At 50.7% G+C, this 23,602-nt stretch overlaps 2 protein-coding genes and 5 non-coding genes across 8 annotated transcripts; 6 read left to right on the top strand and 1 right to left on the bottom strand.

The window, feature by feature from the left end:
* The first annotated feature begins 18 nt into the window (after positions 1–18).
* DHX37 (DEAH-box helicase 37) lies at positions 19–17,142 on the top strand. Its single transcript, XM_066199870.1, has 27 exons — positions 19–223; positions 952–1,121; positions 2,047–2,159; positions 2,735–3,059; positions 3,691–3,839; positions 4,115–4,207; positions 4,799–4,895; positions 5,298–5,411; positions 6,369–6,470; positions 6,997–7,111; positions 7,239–7,334; positions 7,661–7,737; positions 8,263–8,401; positions 8,624–8,700; positions 9,310–9,542; positions 11,571–11,682; positions 12,253–12,359; positions 12,747–12,935; positions 13,044–13,168; positions 13,425–13,541; positions 13,654–13,826; positions 14,221–14,335; positions 14,721–14,858; positions 15,158–15,252; positions 15,717–15,790; positions 16,092–16,189; positions 16,712–17,142. The coding sequence occupies exons 1-27, from the start codon at positions 121–123 to the stop codon at positions 16,792–16,794; spliced, it is 3,429 nt and encodes a 1,142-aa protein (XP_066055967.1). The 5' UTR covers positions 19–120; the 3' UTR covers positions 16,795–17,142.
* Positions 17,143–17,815: 673 nt separating this feature from the next.
* TRNAA-UGC (transfer RNA alanine (anticodon UGC)) lies at positions 17,816–17,887 on the bottom strand. The gene has a single exon. It is a non-coding gene; the product is annotated as a tRNA-Ala (tRNA).
* A 222-nt stretch (positions 17,888–18,109) lies between these two features.
* On the top strand, positions 18,110–18,181 carry TRNAD-GUC (transfer RNA aspartic acid (anticodon GUC)). The gene has a single exon. It is a non-coding gene; the product is annotated as a tRNA-Asp (tRNA).
* A 318-nt stretch (positions 18,182–18,499) lies between these two features.
* TRNAF-GAA (transfer RNA phenylalanine (anticodon GAA)) lies at positions 18,500–18,572 on the top strand. The gene has a single exon. It is a non-coding gene; the product is annotated as a tRNA-Phe (tRNA).
* Positions 18,573–18,819: 247 nt separating this feature from the next.
* Positions 18,820–18,891, top strand: TRNAD-GUC (transfer RNA aspartic acid (anticodon GUC)). The gene has a single exon. It is a non-coding gene; the product is annotated as a tRNA-Asp (tRNA).
* A 268-nt stretch (positions 18,892–19,159) lies between these two features.
* On the top strand, positions 19,160–19,231 carry TRNAA-UGC (transfer RNA alanine (anticodon UGC)). Its single transcript has one exon. It is a non-coding gene; the product is annotated as a tRNA-Ala (tRNA).
* A 2,472-nt stretch (positions 19,232–21,703) lies between these two features.
* UBB (ubiquitin B) lies at positions 21,704–23,054 on the top strand. Of its 2 annotated transcripts, none has more exons than XM_066199852.1 (2): positions 21,704–21,847; positions 22,283–23,054. In XM_066199852.1, the coding sequence occupies exon 2, from the start codon at positions 22,289–22,291 to the stop codon at positions 22,976–22,978; it is 690 nt and encodes a 229-aa protein (XP_066055949.1). In that variant the 5' UTR covers positions 21,704–21,847; positions 22,283–22,288; the 3' UTR covers positions 22,979–23,054. The 2 variants fall into 2 exon arrangements, with proteins under 2 accessions (XP_066055949.1, XP_066055948.1); XM_066199851.1 differs by having other exon boundaries at positions 21,707–21,886.
* Positions 23,055–23,602: the final 548 nt, after the last annotated feature.

Here is a 23,602-nt window from a genome sequence, read left to right as displayed (position 1 = left end):
GTGCCCGGAAGTGGCGGCAGCGCGGTCCGCACGTGTGGCGGCGCCGGGCCGGGCCCGCTCGGGTCGCGCCGTGTCCCCGTCACCGGCACTGCCCCCGTCACCGTCCCCGCCACCGCCGCCATGGGCCGAGCGCGCCGCCGGCACAACTGGAAGGCGCGGCTGCCGCAGGGCCCCGCGGCGCCGCCCGCCGCCGAGCCGCTGGAGCTGCCGCTGGAGCTGGGAGGTGCGGCGGGACCCGGCGGGCTCCGGTCGTTATCGACAATACATCGGGCTGAAAGGGGCGGCAGGGCTGCTGTGATCGCAGTTGCTGTCGTGTCTTTGCTGTATTTTTATTACATTCTTGTTGTTATTATTTTTAAAACTCCCCAGGAAGGCGGTGGGTTGTCCGTCCCTGGATGTGGCACTCGAGTTCAGGAGTTGGACTCGTGGGTCCCTTCGACACTCAGCGCTTCCATTATTTATTAAAGCAACTATTAACGTATTTCTTATATTAAGCATTCGCTTTCTCAAGCTTCCTCAAAACTTTTTTTTTTTTTTTTTAAGATTGTTTGTTCTTCTATTTTTATCATTCAGAATTTAGTGAGGCGGTTTTTTAGTATTAAAATTCACTGGTGGTGCCCGGGCAAAGCAGGAGGCTGGGGAGTCACCCCAGGCCACGCCGTGTCCTGACCCTGGGGAATTGAGTAAAAAGGCAAAAATTGCATCATGTTGTTACATAAATGATGGGAAAATCGCCCTCAGGGCTATAGAAAGCTCGGGGTTATTGAATCCCCAGTTTGGAGGTCTTTTGCCCTTGCTGATGTTGCAGGATTTTTTCTTTTTTTTGGCTGGGCATGAGGGTTGTGTTTGTTAGGAATAGCTAAATCTGGCCTGGTGCTCGATAAGCCTGCTAAGCAGTGTGCTGAAAATAATCCACCTGGCACGAGTGAATAATCAAACCCTTGCCTTCAGATGGAGCAACCCTGAAGGGAATTGATGAAAGCAATGCCCTGGTGCTGCCAGCAAAAAAAGCAAAGAGGAAAAAAGCCTCGTGTGTTGTGCAACAGCAGAAGAAACCCCTGAGCAAGAAACAGAAGAAAAACCTGCAGAAAGTTTTGGAGCAGAAGGAGAAGAAAAAACAGGTGTGTTTGCTGTTTGTGGCAACAGCAGCTTCGTGGGTTTTCTCTTCAAATGGTGGTTTGGTCTTGGTGTGTGGAGAAAAGGGGGGTGATGGTGAGGGGTGTGAATTCTCAGGGGTGGATTCTCAGGTGTGAACTCTCGGGGGTGTCTCAGGGTGTGCAGGTGCTGAGGGTGATGTTACAACAGCAGCAGCCACCCCCTTTGCTGGGCACTGTGGCAAGGCTGCAGCACGCACGGGTGCAGCTCCAGTGGGGGAAGGCATCCCCTGCCCTCTCAGTGGATCAAGTGGTGCAGGAACACGAGTGGTTCCTGTCTCCAGGTTCCTGTTCTGACCAGGTATTACAGGTGTTGTGAGGTACATCACTGGCAGTCAGTGAGTTATTGCATTTTAAAGCACTCTGTGAAGCAGGTGCTGTGAGCGGCTGTGGCCTGCAAACCTCCAAGCCACCCTAACACTGCCCTGTCAGTGCTTCTGAAATGCTTCTTGTCTGTTTTCAGTGTGGGAATTAGAGCTTTTTGTCTTGGTGAAACCAGTCCTGGCCCTGTTAGTGTCTGAAGAATGGCTTTCACAAAGGAACTCTGGTTTTGGAGGTGGTTTAAAACTGGCTGCCTGACCTGCCAGTGCCATGTCCCACCTGAGGGATTTGAGGGGATGCTCCCATTGCTCCAGGCCTCATTCCAGTGCTTTAGTTCAAATCTATTTTCTTTGCTGCTGTTCTTAGGGTGCAGCTGAGCTGCTCATTGCAGTGATGTCAAGTCCCCATTTCTATTTTTGCTGTGGTACAGGGCTGAAATCTTCACTAGGGAGGGCTGAGCCTGGAGCAGCAGGAAGGTTTTACATCTGGATTTGCCAGGGCACACCTTGGAATGCTCTTAGTGCAAATCTTGGTGAAACAAGCACTGCTTTTGGTTGTTCTCCCCAAACAGAGAGCTGAGTTGCTGAGCAAGCTGAACGAGGTCCAGGCTTCTGAGGCAGAAATGAAACTCCTGTTCACAACTTCCAAGCTGGGCATTGGGGAGCGCATCTATCAGGCTAAAAGGTAAAGGGATTTTAGAACCCTTGCAATTGATCACTGCATTTGAACAGCAACATTCTGGGCTTTCCCTTGATTTCTTTTTTTCCTTCTTGGTGCAAACAGGTTCTTCAGAATGGACGGAGTTAAATGATTTGCTGTTTTTATCTGATAATGTGATAGTTATTTTCTTGTATTGAGAGGATGTTAGCTAAAAAAACCTGGTCTTTCATACAGGATGAGGTAGGTCACAATATGCAAGCTTTTGGCAATTATGCCTAACTACAAAATTGGTGGATAAACATTTATGTGTTTTCTTGTACTGGGGGACATCTACTGATGTTGACCAGAGTTGGTAGATTTATCAAGAGATGGATTTATTAGGAGCTGCATTTCTAGATTAAACTATAAAGATTCCTTCAGAAGAAATTAATAAACCCCAGGATAGAAAATGCTTAGGTACAAATCCATCAATTGGATCAGCCAAGGCTTTACCTGGCAGAGTTCTGAAAAGCTCCAGGAGTGGAGATCCTGGTTTTTGGGGAAGTCATGTCTGGTTTGAGGTCCAGAACACAGCTGACATGTGGATGTTTTGTTCCCAGGGTGACACAGGAGCCGAGGGCTGATGTCCCTGAAAAGATCAGGAGCATCAGCGGCGCAAACAAGAGAAGGCACAGCTCAGGTTCAGAATCAGAGCCTGAGGAGGAGCCCAGCAGCTCTGAGGAGGAGGAAGAGCAGAAACCAGACCCTGAGAAGTCCCCAGCCAGTGCTGTGAATGCTGCTGAGAAGGCAGAGGCAGGAGTGGGGAAGGCAGGCGCTGAGCAGCCTCCAGCTGGTCCCAGAGCCCCAGTTCCCCAGGCAGCCCCCAGCAGGGCACCCTGCCAGCCTGCAGTGTTCGTCCCTGTGGACAGGACTCCTGAGATTCAGGTGAGGCTCTGCACAGTGCTTACCAAAGGGGCTGGCGTGTTCCAGCAGCTGGGTGCACTCAGGGACCTTGTTCTGGCAGCTGGTGCAGGTCTGAGCTCCAAATCTGGTCCAGCAGCAGCAGAACTCGGTTTGTTTTAGGGTAGCAGCATTTATCTTTAGTTTTCCATACAGAATCTATTAACAGCCCTTTATTGTCCTCGCTGGAAAATCTTCTGGAGTCCCTTTCAGCCCTCCGTTGTTTTGTGTCTTACGCTGGATGGTTTTGCCCCATTTGTTGTAGGTGGGGCGTCGTGTGGAAACAGGAAAAGCTCTGCACGAGTCTAAGCAGACCAGACAGTTGTGAAATGAGTTTTCCCTTGAAGTGCTGTATTAAGAAACTCAAGGGACTCTGGAGTTTCACAAATTAAAGCGCAGGGCTTGCCCTCTGCTTTCTGGGAGGCTGCCTTGATGGCTCTGGCTCTCAGACATGCTCGTGTGGTATTGACTGGTTTAGAGCTTTCCAAATCACAGGCTTGCAGAATTCCTTTCGGTGGGTTTTATGCCCTGAGGAAGGCAGCAGTTTTCAGTCTAAGGAAAACAAAAAAGAAGTGAGAAGCAAGGCAACTAAAATCTGTGTTTTTACACTGTTTAGGAAGCAAGACTAAAGCTCCCAATCCTTGCTGAAGAGCAAGTGGTCATGGAAGCCATTAACGAGAATCCCGTTGTGATCATATGTGGGGAGACGGGAAGTGGCAAAACCACACAAGTGCCTCAGTTCCTCTATGAAGCTGGATATGCCAGGTAGGAATTGGGTTTTATGTGCAGCAAATGGAATTGCAGAGACAACATTTTGGGAGAAACTTTGCTGTAATCCGTGCATCTTCAGATCAGTACAGATATAACAGAAGGGAATCCCAAAGCTTCCTGTCTGTGTTTTTATTCCAGCTGTAACTAAGAGTGAGGCTGTGAGACCGATGCCACTTAATCTAGAGCCATTAGTGCGAAGTCCTGTTGTCACTTTTTGCTCCTCTATTTAATTGAAACAAGCCATCCTTTTCTTTTCCTCCCCCTGTTAGTTCCAACGGCACCATCGGGATCACGGAGCCGCGGCGTGTGGCTGCTGTGTCCATGTCCCAGAGAGTGGCCAAGGAGATGAACCTGTCACACAGGTGAGCTTGAAAAACACTTCGAGGCCTTGCTGGAAGGTGACACTGAGATGCTCTGTGTGAGTTGTCAGAAAAACCCTTTTTCTGACCCAGAGATGGAGCTCCTGAGAGGGTTTTAAAGACTTTTATTCCGTTTTCAGTCTCATGAGAAGGGTGAGACTGTACAGATGTTACAATTCACACCATCACAATCAGAAGCCAAAATATTTCCTAATTACAATAAGTGGGTTTTGGCCTACCAGTTTTTGCCTCACAATGCTGCTAATGCTTCTAAACCAATCACCTGAAATACCCCATGTGGGTCTTGCTACATCTTTCATAGTTCTATTTTTCCAAAATATCTGCTCTATTTGCAAAGTCCTCATGTGAAGCTTGTTTCCAGTTCCATTTCTCTCTCAGCAATGTCTGTCCTATCCCGTGGCCTTTCTCAGTCCCACACTTTATCTCAGAGTTTGCACCCAGCTGCACAAGACTGTGTGAGCCTTCTGCCAGGCTTTAGGAATTCCCTACAAATCCATTTCCCGCAGTGAGTGACATGGACTTTCTCATTCTCCCTGTGCTTTTTCCCATGTCTGCCCTGGTGTTTCCCCACAGGGAGGTTTCCTATCAAATCCGATACGAGGGGAACGTTACAGATGAGACACAGATCAAGTTCATGACAGATGGTGTGCTGCTCAAAGAGATTCAGAAGGTGAGTTGCTGTCTTCAGTCTTATAAAAAGGGAAAATTTTTGTATAGCTTGGGAAGAGAGGCCAGCGTGGGTTTGTTGCCAGTCTTTCAAATCAGAATCCCTTTCAGCGCCAGAGATTTGTTTCACCTCTACTCTTAATATTCCTACTCAAGTCCCTAAATGTTAGTTTATGTTGCTATTATTAATTGCTATGCTATGATATGATATGATAAGATATGATATGATATGATAGTTTATACTATAAAATGAGAGCAAGAAGAGACTTGGGAACCAGGCTGCTTTGGGTAGGGTGAGTGCGTTCAACTCTGTGAGAAATCCAGCTGTGGATGGGGGTCAGGGCTTGTGTAGCTGTGGGATGTCCTGGCTGAGGCCTCCTGTGCTGAAATCCATCTCTCTCCTCAGGACTTCCTGCTTTCAAAGTACAAAGTCATCATCATTGATGAAGCCCACGAGAGGAGCATGTACACGGATATCCTGATCGGCCTCTTGTCTCGCATCGTGCCCCTCCGTCACAAGGTGAGAGGGGCAGGGCCACTGCTCTGGGCAGGGATGTGCCACGGAGGGGGTGGCACACATGGAGAGGCTCCCTGAAGAGGGGATTCCCTGTAGTTGGAACCCTGGAGGCTGAAAGTTTCAGGCTTTCTGTGCTAAAAGCTGCTGACCCTCAAGCAAGCGCCACATTTGACCTGAGGCTGTGGAACAGGTTCCCAAAATTGAGTGACGGCTCTGGGGTTGTGGGTGAGTGGTTTGAATAGAATTGTGTGATCTCACAGGGTGAAAAATTTAGATTTAAGGTTTTAGTGTATAGTAATGTGTATGGGGCAAGATGGAGGATTTGGGGTGTTGTCCAAGTCCTTCTTTACCTTCTTCTTGGTTTTGGGTGGTTTTTTATAATTGGGTGAAAAAGGTCTGCATTGCTTTGGGTGGTCATTGTTGGGTCAGAAATATAAATCATAGAGGTGTCCCCTCGTTATTGGGTGATTAGCACTTAAATAACCTTGGAAAGAGTTAGAGGCATCCATTTTACCTCCATTTTCTGCCTTGCTAGTCAGAGCTCATGGCTCGTGAGGCCGTGATACAGATAAAGATTAATAAACACTGACTCTGAACACCAAACTGTGACTCCCATGTATTAATCCCGGCTCTAACACGAGGAAGAAAAGATAAAAACCTCACACCTGTGACATGAAATCCCATGGAAATCTGGCAGATATAACACTCAGTTTAACATATTTGTCTTTCTGGAGCACAGAGCCTACACCAAAGGGGAAGTAGTACACGTCAGTACCAAGAGATCTGGTAAAATCCAGTTCATTTGAGCCTTGCAGTGCCACAGGACACGTGCAGATAATTGAACACCAGCAGCCTGGGAGAGAGGAAGGTGTTTATTGTTGCACTGGCTGAGGCTGCCAGCAGCAGTGCCCAGGGGAGGAGTTGTTTGGGGCACGGGGTGACAGATTTGTGTCCCTGCAGAAGGGGCTGCCCCTGAAGCTGATCATCATGTCGGCGACTCTGCGAGTGGAGGATTTCACTGACAACACCAGGCTGTTCTCTGTTAAACCTCCTGTCATCCAGGTACTGTTCCCCTCCCTGGGAGCTGAAATCAAACCTTTATAAACCTTTAATAAAACCTTTAAAACCCGGGAGCCTTTATAAAACCAGTTACAAAACAGGCAGCACTCTAGTATTTCCAGCTGGTGCTGAAATCTTTCAGATACTGATTTAAAAACAGGCATTTTGTTTAGGCTATTGTTTCTTCTGGGACTTGCTGTTTTGCTTTCCACTTTAATCAGAAAACCGCCCTGGCAGAATCTGATTATCTTGAGAAACTCTTAAGTTACGGTTCAGGGGAACCAGAAAGCCTCAGTCTGAGTTGATGATGTGGAAGGGAGAAAAACTTTGGTTTCTAGCAGGATTCTATGGTGTTCAGAGCAGACAACACCAGTAATTTCTGTGGGCTTGGTGTTTTGTGAGGTACCAAACCCCAAGAGGTGAACAGAAATCCAGGGTGAGCTTTTCTGGTTGTCCCGTGAACACTGTGATGATTGATTGTGTGGAGTTATGACAGCAATTAAACCCTTAATTGCTATTTCCTCTCCAGGTAGATGCAAGGCAATTCCCTGTAACTGTTCATTTTAACAAGAAAACCCCCCTGGATGACTACAGTGGGGAGTGCTTCAGGAAGGTGTGTAAAATCCATCGGATGCTGCCTGCAGGTAAGAGAACCTCACTGCTGAGAACCTCTCAAATTCCTTATACTGAACATGTCTAAAGTTTTTGTGGGATTTTTTTTCTTCCCTTCCCTTCCCTCCTTCTTTTTTTCTTTTTTTTTTTCTCTTGCAGGTGGGATTTTGGTGTTTCTAACAGGCCAGGCAGAAGTTCACTCTCTCTGTAGGAGGTTAAGGAAAGCATTCCCATGCCAAAAAAACAACGCTGCAGGTAATGCTATGGAAAGTGTTAAACTTCAAATTAATCCCGCTGAGAAGTGAGTTTGCTTTGCATTTAAAAATGTGAACTTCTATTTCAAAACCACAAAAAACAAGGTTTGGGGAAGGGGCTCGTTGTGGATGATTGTCATGAGTGATGTTAAACTTTGTGCTGGTTGGAGTTTGGGAAAAGGCTCCAGTTCCCCTCTGCCTTCAGTGTGACTTCTTCCACACTGTGCATCCCCAGAAAGGTGGGAGGGGGACCAGACTCCTCCCAGCACCTTTTCCAAGAGGAAAAGCGTGCTCAGCTCACAGCTGCTCCACTGGCTGGTTTTGTAGGAGGAGAGGATGACAAAGAAGACTCGGTGGAAGAAACCAGGAAATTTAAGAAGTCGAGGAAGCGGAGGAAAGTTCTGGTAATGTGTGATGGGTAAAGAATTTCTCCAAGAGACAATAGGTGCCTCCCTGCAAACAGCACTCCTGTGGAGCTCTGCCTCTCACCGGCTCTTCCAGACTTGCCTGAAGCCCTGTAGCCCCCATGTTTCCCCTCAGGAGTTCCAGCAGTGCTGCTCACACTGCTGAAACTCCAGATGTTTTGGCCAGGAGATTGGTTTAGATTGAGTATTGACCACTAAAACTTGAATGGAAGGAGCTCCAGACTTGCTGGCACCGGGGCCGCTCCTCATCTCACCATTTGTTACCCAGAATTTGAGCTGGTGCATCTGTTACCAGGGCTGGTGTTTGGCTTGTGCTGATGCGCTGTGTTAGCAGGAGATGCTGATGTTACAGATACCCTGATGTTTTAGGGGATGCACTGATCCCTCTGCCACCTTCAGGCCAACACATCTTTGGAGTCAGTGCTCAGCTTTGCTTTCGAAGCAATGCAAAGTGCTGCTTGTGTCCCCCTCTTAACGTGTTGTTTTCATCTTTCCTCTCCTCAGACACTCCCCAGAATTGATCTGAACAGTTACTCTGTGGTACCAGTGGATGAGGGAGATGAAGACAGAGACATTGACAGTGATGATGATGCTGCAGGCTCTGATCTTGACCTGGATTTAGGAGATGGAGACTCAGAAGAAGGTTTGGCACACATGAAAGAAAGAATCACCTGTGACATGAGTTGGTTGTCCTGTGCTGAGCTGCTGTGGCACCAGAGCAGCCCCATGTCGTGGGAAAGCTGTTCAGGTTTTCCAGCTCCAGTGCCAATTACTTTGCTGGTTTTAATGAGGTGGTGTTTGTGCAGATGCTGTTGGGACTGAGCCTGGAAGTTGGACTGAGCAGTGTTGGTTTGTTTCCCCGCAGATGAGAAATCCGACTCGTCCCTGCCTCTGTATGTGCTCCCTCTCTATTCCCTGCTGGCACCAGAGAAACAGGCAAAGGTAAAGGATTTATTGTCACAGTGAGCAGAAGATCTTACAGATAGGAGTGATCATTGTCTGAAACCACAAGTGAGCTAAAATTCCCACCTTGGACTGACTGTCAGCTTGAATTTCCCAGTGGGCAGGTTGGGATGGACTTGGGCTGTGGTCTCCCTAGTGTGCCACCTCAGCAGGGTGGGAGGGATGATCACCCACAACCCTGCGGGATCTCTAGATCCATCCTGGCCCTGGGCACATCGAGGTGCTGCTGCCAGCAGGCAGCTTGAGCAGATTCCTGTGTTCCCTCCTGCCTCTGGAGGCAGCAGCAGGGTCTGGACACAGCTCAGAGCTGGCGTGGGCTCCACCTGGAGCCCCTGTGGTCATTTCTGAACCTTAACCGGGCTGGACAAAGAGCTGGGGACAGAGTTGGGTCTCTGCTCTGACTCTTGGGTTCCCCTTGCAGTGCCATATGCACTGCTATCCCTTCGCAGCCCATCCAAGAGGACTGCCTGCCCCTTTTCTGCCCCTCTTTTTCCCCTGGGCCCTTTTTTTCCCCTTGGCCCCTTTTCTTTCTTCCCTGCCCCATCCCTGTCCCCCCCTGCCTCTCACACTCCCCGCTGTCCCTTGCAGGTGTTCAGGGCTCCTCCTCCCGGCACCAGGCTGTGCGTGGTGGCCACCAACGTGGCCGAGACGTCCCTGACCATCCCGGGCATCAAGTACGTGGTGGACTGCGGGAAGGTGAAGAGGCGTTTCTACGACAGGATCACGGGGGTCTCGTCCTTCAGGGTCACCTGGATCTCCCAGGCCTCGGCCGACCAGCGGGCGGGGCGGGCCGGCCGCACCGAGCCCGGCCACTGCTACAGGTCAGCCCCGCTCTGCTGATGCTGAGGGCAGATGGGAGGAGTGATTCAGTGGGCAGAATTAGGTTTTACTCAGGTTTTCCTGTCTATAATAGTATAATAATAGCATTATTATATATATAATATATTAGGATTGCTATATATATAATAGTGTTACTATACATATACTAATATATATATGTGTTATTTTATATATGTAGTACATATAATATATACTATTATTCTACTATTATTATAACAACAGTAGAATAATAGCATGTATTCAAATATATACTATTTCAGGAAGGTTAATCATTTCCACTAGAGTAATTAGGTTAAAAGGTCATACAAACAACTTACGCATTTCACAACATTTTTCTCGCAGGGGGTTGATTGAATCTCTCCTCTTCCCTTAAGCAGGTTTTATCCCACCTTCTGTAATCTCAGAGCTCTGTTTGTTCCTGCCATGGCATCCTGGTTATCAAACCAGTCATGCTAATTAAGTGTGTCTTACTCTCTGTCTTGTGTATTCCCGCACTGCTGGATAGCAGGGGAAAAAACAGCCCAGGGGGGTTTCAGGGGGGGTTGCCAATGGTTTGGGATTGTCTGGTGTGACTGTTCTGGCTCTTTTTCTGACAAGGTTGGGGTTAATAGCACCAGAGGTGAAGTTCACGTTCGAACTTAGGTGTTTATTATTAATTATTGTCGGGTTATGCCCTTTGCTGAGCCAGAGGTGGGGCAACTGAGAGGTGTTTTAAAGACTTTGATGCTGTTTTCAGTCTCATGTGAAGGGTGAGACTGTACACATGTTACAATTCACACCATCACAGTCAGAAACCAAACTATTTCCTAATTACAATTAATTATAAGCATTTCTTGGCCTATCAGCTTTTGTCGCACAATGCTGTAAATGCCTTAAAGCCAATCATCTAAAATCACCCCTCGTGGGCCCTAATACAATTCACCTTTCACAGTTCTATTTCTCCAAAGTATCCAGTCTTATTTGCAAGGCCATCCTTTGAAACTTGTTTCCAGTTCCATTTCTCTCTCAACAATGTCCATCCTATTCCATGGCATTTCTAAGTCAGCATTTCTTCTCTCAGGGTTTGCATATTATTGCACATTATATCATCGCACATTGTGTGAGCCTTCTGTCAGGCTTTGAGATTTCTCTACAAATCCATTTCCCATAAATTGCCATCTGTATGACAGTCTCACAAGCCGTGGGTTCTGCAGCACCTCTAACAAGGTGCAGAATGGAGCACTTCTCTATCTCTACGAGGTCTTTCCGAGCACGATCTGTCCAGTTGGGAAATGCCACCTAAATTATCTTTACTTTAAACCCAATAACCAAACCACTTGAAGTCTGCAATGCAGACTTTATTTACCAGTTAGAGAAAACCACCCAAAGCCATGAAGAAGGAGGAAGAAGGTGAAAAAAGAACGACTAACCTCCACCCTAAAATCCCCATCTTGTCCCATATGTATTACTATGTACTAAAATCTTAAATCTAAGTTTTTCACCCTGTGGGATCACACAGTTCCATTCAAACCACACACCCACAGCCCCAGTGCTGTCACTCAATTTCAGAATCCTGTTCCACGGCCTCAAGTCAAATGCAGTGCCTGCCTGAGGGTCAGTGCCCTTCAGCACAGAAAGCCCCAAATCCTCAGTGTCCAGAATTCCAGCAGTCTGCCCTGTGTTCCAGTGGGAGAGGTGAATCCTAAATGCGAACTGTCACTGGTGATGTTGGTTTGAGGTTTGAGTTTGGCTCCTCAGGGGCCTTTCTCTTGCTGAAAGCTCTTTATTTTCATGGTTGGATGAGATTTCACCACGGCCAGATGAGATTTCACCATGGCCAGATGGATTTAACTCCAGGCTGAGTTAACTTGTTGTGAATAAGGCAAATGCCCCAACCTGTAAATAATGATGTGATTATATAAATACTATCCACAGTTGCCTTTTTTTTTTTTTTCATCCTTTGCTAATTTTTTCCTGCATATCTTTTAAGATTTCTTTAAAGGATCTAAATAATGCTTCTGGTCCACTAGGTTATATTCTTCAGCAGTTTTCATGGACTTTGAGAAATTTTCTGCTCCAGAAATAACAAATCGACCAGTAGAAGACTTGATTCTGCAGATGAAGGCATTAAATATAGAAAAGGTGAGTTGGAAAGGGCTTTGTACTACAGCACCCATTAAAGTGGCTGCCCTTAGGAGCCAGAAACCAACAGAAATGTGTTTTATTGTCATTGCTTGGAGCAATGAAATTAAGACCCTGAGAGTCTGTTTTGGTTCTGCACATTGCAGAAGCTGCTCTTAATTCCACTAGGCCTTAACAGACGTGTTTGTTCAAGGAGTAAATGCTTTCTTGTATTCTTGGAGGTTAAAAAAAACCCCCTCTCTAAACAGGGTCTGTGTTTTGGAGATACTTTCAGAAAGCACAACACTTAAATTTAGACCTTATTTAGCCTGCCCTGGGCGGTGCCTGCAGTCAGTGGCAGCTCAGGGTGATTCTGCTATTCCTGTTTCCTCATGCTTTTGTTCCAAGCATTTCCTGCCATTATGTGTCCTTTCCTTTCACTCCTGGCAAACATCCTAGATGTTTTTCTTCGGTACACGGAACCAGAGGGGAGGATTTCCCTCCCTCCCAGAGCTCCTTGCTGTGTTCACACTGTTTCCCAGTGAGGGCCGTGTCAGTGATGGACTGAGGGGCTCTTCTCTTGTGTTTTAGGTCATCAACTTCCCCTTCCCAACACCACCTCCCACGGAAGCCCTGGCAGCAGCTGAGGAGCTGCTGATAGCCCTGGGTGCCTTGAAGGAGCCCCCCATGACAGGAAGGTAATGCCTGTGCTCCCCCATATATATAATAATTATAATTATTATAATAATAATGGTATTATGTCCTGCCCTGCTGATCCTGTGGGCTCTGCTGTGCTCCTGCCTCCTCTTCCTCCTCAGCCCTCACATCCTTGGGCACAGAAAATGGCATCAGCTCAGTCTCTGTTTGTTTTGCTGGCCCTGGGTGTGTTTGGGCAGGGAAATCGTGCTGGGAGCCCCATGCAGGGCTGTGTTAGGAAGGGGAAATCTTTCCCCCAGCCTTTGGGACCAGCACGTAACCAAACCTGAGAAAACACCTCGAATCAATTGGGCTGCCAGAACCAGGAGCACGAGCTTGTTCTAATTCGAAGTTCCTTCATTCCACGGGCTCTCTTTCCCCTCTCCCAGGCTGAAGCAGCAGCTGGCAGCAAAGCTGAGCTGCCCCATCAGTCCCCTGGGCAGAGCGATGGCCACTTTCCCTGTGGCCCCTCGCTATGCCAAGATGCTGGCACTGAGCAGGCAGCACCACTGCCTGCCCTACACCATCACCGTCGTGTCTGCCATGACTGTCAGGGAGCTCTTTGAGGAGTTTGACAGGTGAGTGGCTGAGCCTGGCGTGCTCCTCAGGGGCTGTGTCCCTGTCACACTCTGCCCCTCTGCCTGCAAAGCCCAGCACTCACAGGGGCTGTTCTGTGCTTCTTCCAGGCCAGCAGTGAGTGAGGAGGAGGCAGCGCAGCTGAAGGGGAAGAGAGCCAGGTTTTTACAGATGCAGAAGGTCTGGGCTGGGCAGGGGCCCATGCAGAAGCTGGGGGACCTCATGGTGATGTTAGGTACGGAGCCTGATTTCCCTGTGCCATTCCCCTCATCCTGTTGTCCCCCTGTCACCCTGAGCCCTCAGCCTGGCACAGCCAGAGGCTCCCCTGTGCTGTAGGACTGTAGGAAAACACTCCCAGCAGTGTTTTCCAGGCTGCTCTCTGGGCAGCCTCCGTTTCCCCAGTGCCCAGAGGAAACTGAGATGCACACATTGCCTGGGGCAGTGCTGGGTTTAACCAGGAGAACTGATCTCTCCTGTCTGTGCGTTCCCAGGAGCAGTGGGGGCCTGTGAATACGCCGGGTGCACCCAAAAGTTCTGCGAGGACAACGGGCTCCGGCACAAAGCCATGCTGGAAATCCGGCGCCTGAGAGGGCAGCTGACCACAGCAGGTGTCTGGGGCTGGGGAGGAATTGCTCTGTGTGTCCTCCTCTGGGGGGATGGCACGTCCACCGAGCTGATTTTTCTCCTGTTGGATCTCCTCTCACCTCGTTTTCCCCGCAGTGAACTCGGTGTGCAAGGATGCCAAACTCTACGTTGACCCAAAGATGAAGCCCCCAACAGAAGCTCAAGTGACCTACCTGAGGCAGATCGTGCTGGGAGGGCTGGGGGATCACCTTGCCCGAAGGGTTCAGCCAGAGGAGCTGCTGGATGACAAGTGGAAAAATGCCTACAAGGTGACCAGCTTGAGTGGGCTCGGTTCCTCCTCCCCTGCGTGGCAGAAAGATGCTCCTGTGCAAAGCCCAGGGTTCTGGCTGGGTGCAGCACTGAGGGTGCCTGTGCTGGCTTCCTGCAGCTCCTCTCTGTGGAATTTAAGTTTGCCAGTGTTGCCTTTCCCTCTGCTCACGAAGGAAATGTTATAAAAGAGCCAAGAAGTACCATTAGTTCATCCTGTAAAGTGCTTTGTGCCTCCAGAGAAGGTGAAGCAGAAAATGATGGCGTGATTAAAAACCTCCATCACTTAAAGCTTACAAATGCCCATCTGAGAGAGACTGAAATGAGATGCAATGAAGGAATTGAGTTGTCAGTAACTGCTCTTAACTCTGCTTCAATCTTTGTGCCTCCTGACAGACTGCACTCCTGGAGGACCCCGTGTTCATCCACCCCAGCTCAGTCCTCTTCAGAGAGCTCCCAGAGTTTGTGGTGTATCAAGAAATTGTCGAGACTACGAAGCTGTACATGAAAGGTGAGTGCTGTGGGCCAGCTTGTGCTGCAGCCGTGGTGAGGAGCTCAGAAATGCCTTGGCAGAGAGTTTCCCCTCTCTGCTGGCTGAGTGCTCGTGACTCCTGGGATTTGGATCTTTAAGGCTTCCTAGCTCTGGATCAGGAGATAAATTGGCCTTTTTTGAACATTTATCTGGCAGAATTGGCTGGAGCAAAGCTCAGCTTCTGAAATACCTGCTTTGCCCCAGCCCTGCCAACCACAGCCGATCTCTGAACAGATTTTTTTACAACATAAAAAGTCTGACTTGAAAAATGAGGGACAAATCAATCTGTGGAGATGAGATCCTGACCGCGCCCTGTACTCATGGGGCTGCAAACCTTGCATTCAGTTGTGTTTTCCCTCCTCAGGTGTGTCTGCAGTGGAACCTGAGTGGATCCCTGCCCTGCTGCCACCCTACTGCCACTTTGGGAAGCCTCTGGAAAACCCTCCTCCCTCCTACTGCCCTGGCACGGGCCGAGTTCGCTGTCACAGACCCAGTGTCTTCTGTAAGTGTCACTCAGGGCTTTGTCTGCTCTGGAGCTCCTGGGATGCTGCTTTAACAGGGTCAGGCTCTGCTGGGGCTGTCCAAGGAGCTCAGCAGTGGTTTGAGCACCTCCATGGGGTTTGTAGCATTTAAATATTGGCATTTCCCATCGAAATGGGCGCTTTGTGGAGCCCATTGTGAGGGCTGGCGGGGGTGGCAGTGCCCTCCCCACTTCTCTTGGCACCTGTGTTGTGCCACCTCCCTGGAAATGTGGCCTCCTCAGGGAGCAGGGAGGAGACCTCGGGTGCTCTTTGTTTCCAGACCGTGTGGGCTGGCAGCTCCCTGCTGTGGAAGTCGATTACCCCGCGGGAATCGAGCGCTACAAACACTTTGCCAGGTTCCTGCTGGAAGGAAAGGTGAGTGTGTTCCAGCTGCATCGTTTCCCTGATGTTATCAGTAAGTTTTCAGCCCAATTTTTGGAGGAGATGAGCTTTATGGCTTCGTTTATTTGCGTTTTCCCATTCCTCATCACTTGCTGGTGGATGGAAGAGTTTGTTGTGGTTGATGAGGTGGGTAAAGTATCTTTAAAACACAAAAAAAGCGTGAAAAAGAAAATCAGTATTTCAGTGAAAGACACCCCCAAATTTAAGTCCTTTTTGTGCAAAGTAAAGAAAGCTAATATCCCACGTCTTTGTCCACCTTGAGACAGAAGAATTGTCCAAGGAGTCAGGACAAGACTTGGGGACACACGGAGAGGAGGAAGATGATGATGGAGAATATGAAATGGAAATTTGTAGTAGCACAAGTTCATCGATGGTTGTTGCCATGTAACAATTAATTTACCTTATTCATTAGATAATTGCTGTGCCAAATCTTGCAGGTCATTAAAAAGCTGAGTTCATACAGCCGGTGCCTCCTGTCCAGCCCCCTCATAATGCTGAAGACATGGTCCAAGTAAGTTGTTAAAAACAAACTTCAGGTCGTTGTCTCCACCACACGCTTTTCACCTCCTTTCTAAATATAAAAAATTCAGTGCTGAGAAGGGTGTTGGAGGCTGTGATCTTGGCTGTAGCTGCAGGGTGGAGAAAATGAGTTTTCTCACCAAGAAAAGTCGTGTCCCAGGAGAGTTGGTGGTGGTGGGGGCAGTGCAGGACACGTGCTGGGCTCTGCCGGCCACTGCTGGTGAGCTGAATGCTCTAGCTCTGCGAAAATGTGCTGATGAACGTTGTTTTGTTGCACCATGTCATTGATTCAGGCTTCAGCCCAGGACAGAAGCCCTCCTGCAGGCTCTAGTTAAAGAAAATTGTGATAATCGTGATGCTTTGCTGGCTGCATGGAGGAAAAATCCTAAATGTAAGTGTTCTGCTTGCCTAATTATCAGTCATATCACTGCAGTGCCTCAAGCACTACTGAATTGTAATTTCAAAAATGGACTATTTCATTTATGAAGTTTCAAATATTTCCTATTTTCTTACCAGAAGCAGTAATGTCTCATGTTTGGTTCTTGTGAAAAATGACAGAAAGCACTTCAGAAAACAACATTTATTTCTATTCTAATATTTTTTTTTATAGTTGTAAACACAGTTAAAATGTATTAGACTGTGGTGGTACTGTCTGTGAATATACTGATTTTTTTTTTCCTGGTCAAATGGATTTTCTTCAATATTGGGTGCCAGATGCTAGGAATTCCTTCACAGAAGCAGCAGCCAAGTGCTGCAGTGGTGGCTCACAGGAATCCCTGTGCACGGAATCATCCAAGCTCCAGCACCATCCCTGCCGTGGGATGCTGCTGCTGGCACGGTGGGGAGATCCCACAGGAGATGATTTTTCCAGGCAAACTCTGTAACTGTAAACTCTGCTCCTGTTCTCTTGCAGATCTGCTCACAGCCTATTGCCAGTGGGTCCCCGAGGCCATGCACCAGGAGGTGGCCCTGAAGTGGCCACCAGTAGCCCTGTGACTGTTGGTGTGGATGGATTCCTTTTCTCCAGGATGTTTTGAGAGCTTTCCAAGGGTTTCCTTGGAAACCTGAAACAGATGGACTCACCAGCTGTAGCAATACCTTTTTGTAAGCAAACCAGGTGTTGTTCTCTTTTCCCACAAGTCCTGCCAGCTGTTTGGCTGGTATTTCATAATATTAATGATAATGAGATGGATATGGACTAATATTTCATAATATTAATGATAATGGATAATTTTATCCATTGTATTTTACGGATTTTTTTTTTTACCTGAAGCTTCTCTTTGGACTATATTAGTCATGTGAACTGTAATAAATATGTAAAGTTCTTGGTGTGGATGGGAGAAATGCTTGCTGTCTGGGATGCTGCAGTGAGCAGAATATCAGAGCTGTGCGGGCACATCCTCACGGGTGGCAGCACATCCAGATGCAGACAGAACCTGGGCAGCAGCTCAGGACAGGAAGCACAAAAATGAGGAAACTCGTGGGTTGAGATGGGAATGGTTTAATTAGTGAAGGGAAAAGGCTCGAGCTGGTAAACCCAGTGCTCACACTGTGCTGATGGGCTGCTGCTGTGGCATTGCTGGAGGATAAAATCTGCACAGGGACTCTCTTGTCCCCATCTTCTGAAGGAAACTGGTGCAGCCCAACTGGCTGGATGTGATAATTCCCACTGCTCCCACATGCCTCAGGGGTGAGGCCAGGATATGAGGAAACATTAAAAATATCCAAAGTGTAGGAGCAGCACCTTTAGGTTTGGAGGCAGAAGGAAAGCAGCCCCTTGCCCTGTGTTGTCAGTCAAACGCTGCAGCACCACTGGGTTTGGGATGTCCCCGGGCAGGAGGGAGCTGGGGGATCTTGGCAGGGCTCCTTTCTTTAGCAGGAATTGCAGCACGTCTGCAAACTCTGCTGAGGGGAGGGAAGAAAAAGCAGCAGGCAGTTGTCGAGTGTACTGGGGAATTTCGGCTCATGGGGCAGGAAAAAGCAAAAAGCAGCGGCTTGGTTGAGCCAGGGCAAAAAGTGGAGATGCCGGGGATTGAACCCGGGGCCTCATACATGCAAAGCATGCGCTCTACCACTGAGCTACATCCCCTCCTGTAGCCGAGCCTAGTGCAAGTCCATAAACCCACAGCAGGAGCCGCAGGCCGGGCCGGGCGGTGACATCGGGGTGACAGGGCGGTCACCTCGCGTCCCCTGCGCCCCACGCGGGGCCCGGCGGCGGCAGCGCCCGCGGGATGGGAACGGGACGGCGGCAGCGCCACCTCAGCGGGACGCACCGTCATAGAGCAAGGCAGAACAGGCTTACATGTGTCCGTCCTCGTTAGTATAGTGGTGAGTATCCCCGCCTGTCACGCGGGAGACCGGGGTTCGATTCCCCGACGGGGAGGTATCATACTTTTTGTCCCCGGCTGCCATTTTTTGTGGGCGGCCCCGCGCAGGGTTTGTCTCTGATGCTGCCGTGGAACGCACCCGCCGGAGGGGCGGGACGAAGCCGGCAGAGCTGCGTTTTGTGCCGGGGCAGGGGAACGTGCGGAACCCCCCGCGGCTGCTGGTACCTGCGGGTTTCCTGGGAACGGGAGTGGCTGCGGGAAGGTGGGAATCGCTGGACCCCGCAGGACGGAACCCGCGCGGGACGGCGGGCAGCGGCCGGGCAGGGGAGCGCGGGGCGGGGTCGTATCCACGGCCAGTGAGGGCGCTCGCACCCGCCGAAATAGCTCAGTTGGGAGAGCGTTAGACTGAAGATCTAAAGGTCCCTGGTTCGATCCCGGGTTTCGGCAGAAACTTTTTTTTTTCCTCTTCTTTCTCTCTCTCTTCTTTTTTCCTTTACCGTCAAGACGGCTTCTTTTGCCGCCGACTGGGGGCTGCCGTCCCTGCGTCGGGCGGCTGAGCCGGTGCCAACGCAGGCGCTCCCGCGTGTGGGACTTTTGTGTCACGGACCGCTTCGCGCAGAGCGTTGCCGATGGAGCGGGTCATGCAGCCGCCGCTCGGGCATGACCTGGCCCGCGGGGAGCTTCTTTCAAGCCGTCCTCGTTAGTATAGTGGTGAGTATCCCCGCCTGTCACGCGGGAGACCGGGGTTCGATTCCCCGACGGGGAGGTTGATTGTATTTTTCTTCCTTTTTTTGCTTTTCGGCACGGATTTCTCTGATTTCCTATGGAGCAAAAACATTCAGTTTTCTGTGCGCGAACGAGCGCGTTCCCGTCTTTCTGAGGACTGTCTGAGGATCGCACCAGGCTCTGTGCACAGCAGCGCCCGCAGCGCACCCGGGCCTGGCGGGGCTCGGTGCGACCCCGGCCGCCGTTCTCCACAGCGGGGCCGGCCCCGCGCGAACCTGGCCGGTGGGCAGGACGGGAAATGCGGGCAGGGGGATGTAGCTCAGCGGTAGAGCGCATGCTTTGCATGTATGAGGTCCCGGGTTCAATCCCCGGCATCTCCACGTGGGTGTACTGCTCTTTTTCTCCCGATTTGTGGTGATGTTTAATCCGGTTGAAGTCACCGCGTCCCGTTAAGCAGCAGCAAACTGACCGCGCGGCCGAAATGGGCTCACAGTAGCACTTCCCAGCGGCATGAAGTGGGTTTTATTTTTCCATTTGGTTCTCCTCAGGCCTATGCAAACACACACAGCTTTTTGTGTCCCACTGGGTGTCCTATCTCTGCACTAAGGGATACAGGAAGCCCCAAAAGGACAAAGCACCAAACCCCGAAATGCAGGGGGACAGTGGCCACTCATCCCAGCCTGACAGTGCCTGGCAGTGCAGCCTCAGAAGCTCTGCTCCGCGTTCCCAGAGCCAAAGAGGAAGGAAAGAAGCCAGGACACCACAGGTGACTGCACTCCCTGGCTCTGCCCACTCCCCTCCGCTGTCCTGCTTGGACCCTCGGCCGGCTTGGGAAGAGCTCTCAGAGAAACAACCGCCCTGCTTTGATCTCCTGCGGAAGAGAGACGGGAAAACTCCGTGGAAACTTTGTGGCTGGGGAAACTCAGTGGGGCTGGGAGAGCTGAGAGCCGTGGCACAGCTGAGAGGTTTGGTCCAGAGACGCCAAAGCCCACGCAGAGCCTGAGACAGCTTTGATCTGCTCAGCTCAGTGGCAGCTGTTCTGTCTCACTGCCTGGTTACCAACAGCAGCAGGGAGATGACCGCTGACAGATGCAAAGTGACATTTCCTGCCACACTGGCTGAAACAGCTCCTTGTGCTATTTATTTACTCATCTTACTTCCAGTTGTTATTTTGAGCCAATGTTTGGCCGCAGCACTGCTAAGCGTGAAGATCCCTGTTGTAAATTTCTCCCTGGATATCCCTGACAGCTGTACTTTTGGAATGTGCCCTGCATGTGAATGTAAGAGAGAGTTTGTAGTAACAGGCATGAAGTAACAGAATTTTTGTCACAAAATACTTCCCCATGTGCCTTTTCGATGATTTTCTGCCCAGTCCTAAGTGCTCACCTTGTAACTGAAAGTACAAGCTTAACATTCTTACTCACTTTGTGCTGAGGAAAGAGCTAAACCTGGAAGGCTTCTCCAGTTTTTGTTGTTTGTACATTCCCAATGCATACAGTGTCAGCCACTGAGCACTGAGAAGTAAGAAGTAAGTAAAAGACTTCTGTGGCATTTTTTTTCCCATCTAAATGACACAAATGATTGAGATTATTATCCCTACAGCTGTGGTAGTGATAATAACACAAAGCAGCAGAGGCCAAAGAGCTCCCCAGAGAATTCCTCTCCTGTAACAGCTCCGTGTGTCAGGCAGACACAGGCACTTCTCAAACCACAAAGCTGCTCCTGGAGCTCTCCTTTCAGCTGGTGAGCAGCCCTGGGTGTTATCAGTGTCCCTTCCATTTCCCTTGGGCGCTGCCAAGGGAAGGATTTGCTAGGCAGATTGAACTGAATGGCACTGCCTGCATCTTGCAGACAAAGCTCCATTCTGTTCCCAGCTGCTCCCTGGAATTGCTGCGCAGTTTGGGGAGGATGGTGGAGGAGCTGGCTGTCAGAGTGCAGCAGAGGTCTGTCAGAAGGTGCTCTTTGAGAACAGAATAACAAATAGGCATTATTATTGTTATTTCTAATTTTACCCGGATTTTAATGAGCTATACACTACACTCAGATGCATACTCCACTATATGTGCGCACTTATATACACACACTCATTATCTCTCAGGTACACCATCTGCAGGACTTGATCTCTTTATCCATCTGGCCTTTCTTTGTCACACACTCATTATCTCTCAGGTACACCATCTGCAGGACTTGATCTCTTTATCCATCTGGCCTTTCTTTGTCCCTCACATCCCCTCTCCAGGCCCCCTGATCTCCATCCCCTCCTTCCTGGGGTGGTCCCGGCCCTTCCAGGCTGCTCCAGCCTCGGCCCCAGCACCAGCAGAGCAGCCGGACACCTTCTCTGGCCTGTCCCTTGTCCCACGGGCGCGATGGCACCGAGGCTCTGAGATAAACCTGCTCCACCCGTGCCCATCCCGGCGGCGTTGTGCCCAGGTGGGTGACACAGAGCACCCTGCCCCACCACGTGCAGAGGCCTCACAGGGAAATAACACTCGAGGGACGCCTCGGGATAAAGCAACGACCTCCTTCCCTCAGGAACCCCCTCACGGTGTGTGGGGCCGCGGGCAGAGCCGACCCTGGCCCTGCCCCAGGGGTGGAAGCCAGGGAGATGTTTTTCAAGGCAGAGGCGCAACTGCAGGGTTTAAACCCCTGAACATAATGAAAGACTCTGCCAGAAGCCGCGTCGTAAATGTAAATGCGGCTGCGTCTCCAGGTTGGGCCCACTGTGACGGGCCGGCCACGGCCCCGCTCCGGCGGCTCCGGGCCGGGTTTTGCGGCGCTCCGGACGCGGCGCTCGCCGTCCCGCGCGCGGCGGTCTCAGCGCAGCCCCGCGAGGCGCCGATCCCTCCGCGCCGCCCTCCCCTCTCACCCGCGCAGGAGAGCGGAGGCGCGCGGCGCCAGGAAAATAGTGCGCAGCGGAGTGATCCGAGCGCGGGGGCGGAGCGCCGGGGGGCCATATATGCACCGAGCGGGGGGATGCGTGGCGCAGTTGATTCTGGGTGAGGTTGGTGGTGTGGGCACGGCCGAGCGGCGCCGCGGTGAGAGTTCGGCGGGGAGAGGGCCTGGACACGGGCTGGGCGTCCGGGCGGAAGGGAGGGGTGTGTGCACTGAGGAACTGCGGCCGGGGGCGATGGCAGACGGTGATGGCGGGGGCAGAGCTGGGACGTTGCCTTCGCCTTTAACGGCAGCACCGCCAGGCGGTGGCGGGGAAGGGCCAGGGCCGGCGGCCGCCGGCAAAATGGCGGCGGCGCAGGCGCAGCGGCGCTTCAAGAAGGTGGTGGGCGCGCGCCTCGGGCGGGAAGGGGAAGCGCGTGGGGGCCCCGCCCCTCCGTGGCTGTGGGCGGGGCCGGCGCTGTGACGTCACTGACGGTCACAGCCCTGGGTACGGGGAAAGGGGAACAGTCGCTAAAGCACGGTGGTTTTCCCTCTTCCAGGGAAAAATGCAGATCTTCGTCAAGACCCTGACGGGCAAGACCATCACGCTTGAGGTGGAGCCCAGCGACACCATTGAGAATGTCAAGGCCAAGATCCAGGACAAGGAAGGCATCCCTCCTGATCAGCAGAGGCTGATTTTCGCTGGCAAGCAGCTGGAAGATGGCCGTACTCTCTCTGACTACAACATCCAGAAAGAATCCACGCTGCACTTGGTGCTGCGCCTGCGAGGTGGAATGCAGATCTTCGTGAAGACCCTGACGGGCAAGACCATCACCCTTGAGGTCGAGCCTAGTGACACCATTGAAAATGTCAAGGCCAAGATCCAGGACAAGGAAGGCATTCCCCCAGATCAGCAGAGGCTGATCTTTGCTGGCAAGCAGCTGGAAGATGGCCGTACCCTCTCTGACTACAACATCCAGAAGGAATCCACCCTGCATCTCGTGCTGCGCCTCAGAGGTGGGATGCAGATCTTTGTCAAGACCCTGACTGGCAAGACTATCACTCTGGAAGTGGAGCCCAGTGACACCATAGAGAATGTCAAGGCCAAGATCCAGGACAAGGAGGGCATCCCTCCCGACCAGCAGAGGCTGATCTTTGCTGGCAAGCAGCTGGAAGATGGCCGTACCCTGTCTGACTACAACATCCAGAAGGAGTCGACTCTGCACCTTGTCTTGCGCCTGCGGGGTGGTAACTGAACCAGCAGGTTGTTGCTTCCAAATAAAAGGTTCCCTGCACTTGTTCATTCCAATAAAGCTGTTGCATCCATAAAAAGTTTTGTGTCCCGAGTTACATGCACAGCCGTTCGTGACATTGCCAGACTCCGGGCTCTCGAATAAACAATAATTATGTAGTTTCCACAGACAAAGGAGTTGCAAAACTGCCTTATGCAAGGCTTCCACATGCCTGGTGATTGTAGCTAATCCCTCAGCCGTGGTTTCCCCGGGGTTGTATAAGTGTTCTGATACCTGGCTGCAGCTCAGTGCCCGCCTGCAGATGTTGTGCAGCTGTGGGCGTTGTGTAAGCAGGGAAAGCTGTAGATGCTCCCGGGTCGGAAGGCTTTGAAACAGCTCCTGGTTGCCCAGCAACTGCCCTTATTTTGGGATTAGTGGAGAAACAGCGGAAGGGTGATCCTGCAGCTCTGTCACAGGCTGGGGTAACAGGATGTCTCTGCTGGTCCTGCAGCCCTTGGGCTGGAAAAGTGGGGTGGGAAGTGTAGATCTCATCAGTTACGGGGTGGACTTGTTTTTTTGTCAAGCTTAATGGCATTAGGCAAGCAGCAATTTCAGATGTACTTACTGGAAATCTGAATGTGCCTCATT

This window comes from Chamaea fasciata, unplaced genomic scaffold, assembly GCF_029207755.1.
Source record: "Chamaea fasciata isolate MVZ Bird 193981 ecotype frontalis unplaced genomic scaffold, bChaFas1.0.hap1 SCAF_18, whole genome shotgun sequence".
In the NCBI taxonomy this organism is placed as follows: domain Eukaryota; kingdom Metazoa; phylum Chordata; class Aves; order Passeriformes; family Sylviidae; genus Chamaea; species Chamaea fasciata.
This window is presented reverse-complemented; position numbering and strand designations above follow the sequence as displayed.

What these genes read in the sequence shown, in the direction of transcription:
- UBB (XM_066199852.1), top strand. Translation starts at nt 22,289, where the DNA reads ATGCAGATCTTCGTCAAGACCCTGACGGGCAAGACCATCACGCTTGAG.
- DHX37 (XM_066199870.1), top strand. Translation starts at nt 121, where the DNA reads ATGGGCCGAGCGCGCCGCCGGCACAACTGGAAGGCGCGGCTGCCGCAG. An exon ending in ACAGGACTCCTGAGATTCAG is followed by an intron (nt 3,060 to 3,690) that starts GTGAGGCTCTGC and finishes TACACTGTTTAG; the next exon opens with GAAGCAAGACTAAAGCTCCC. An exon ending in AGTGGAAAAATGCCTACAAG is followed by an intron (nt 13,827 to 14,220) that starts GTGACCAGCTTG and finishes GCCTCCTGACAG; the next exon opens with ACTGCACTCCTGGAGGACCC.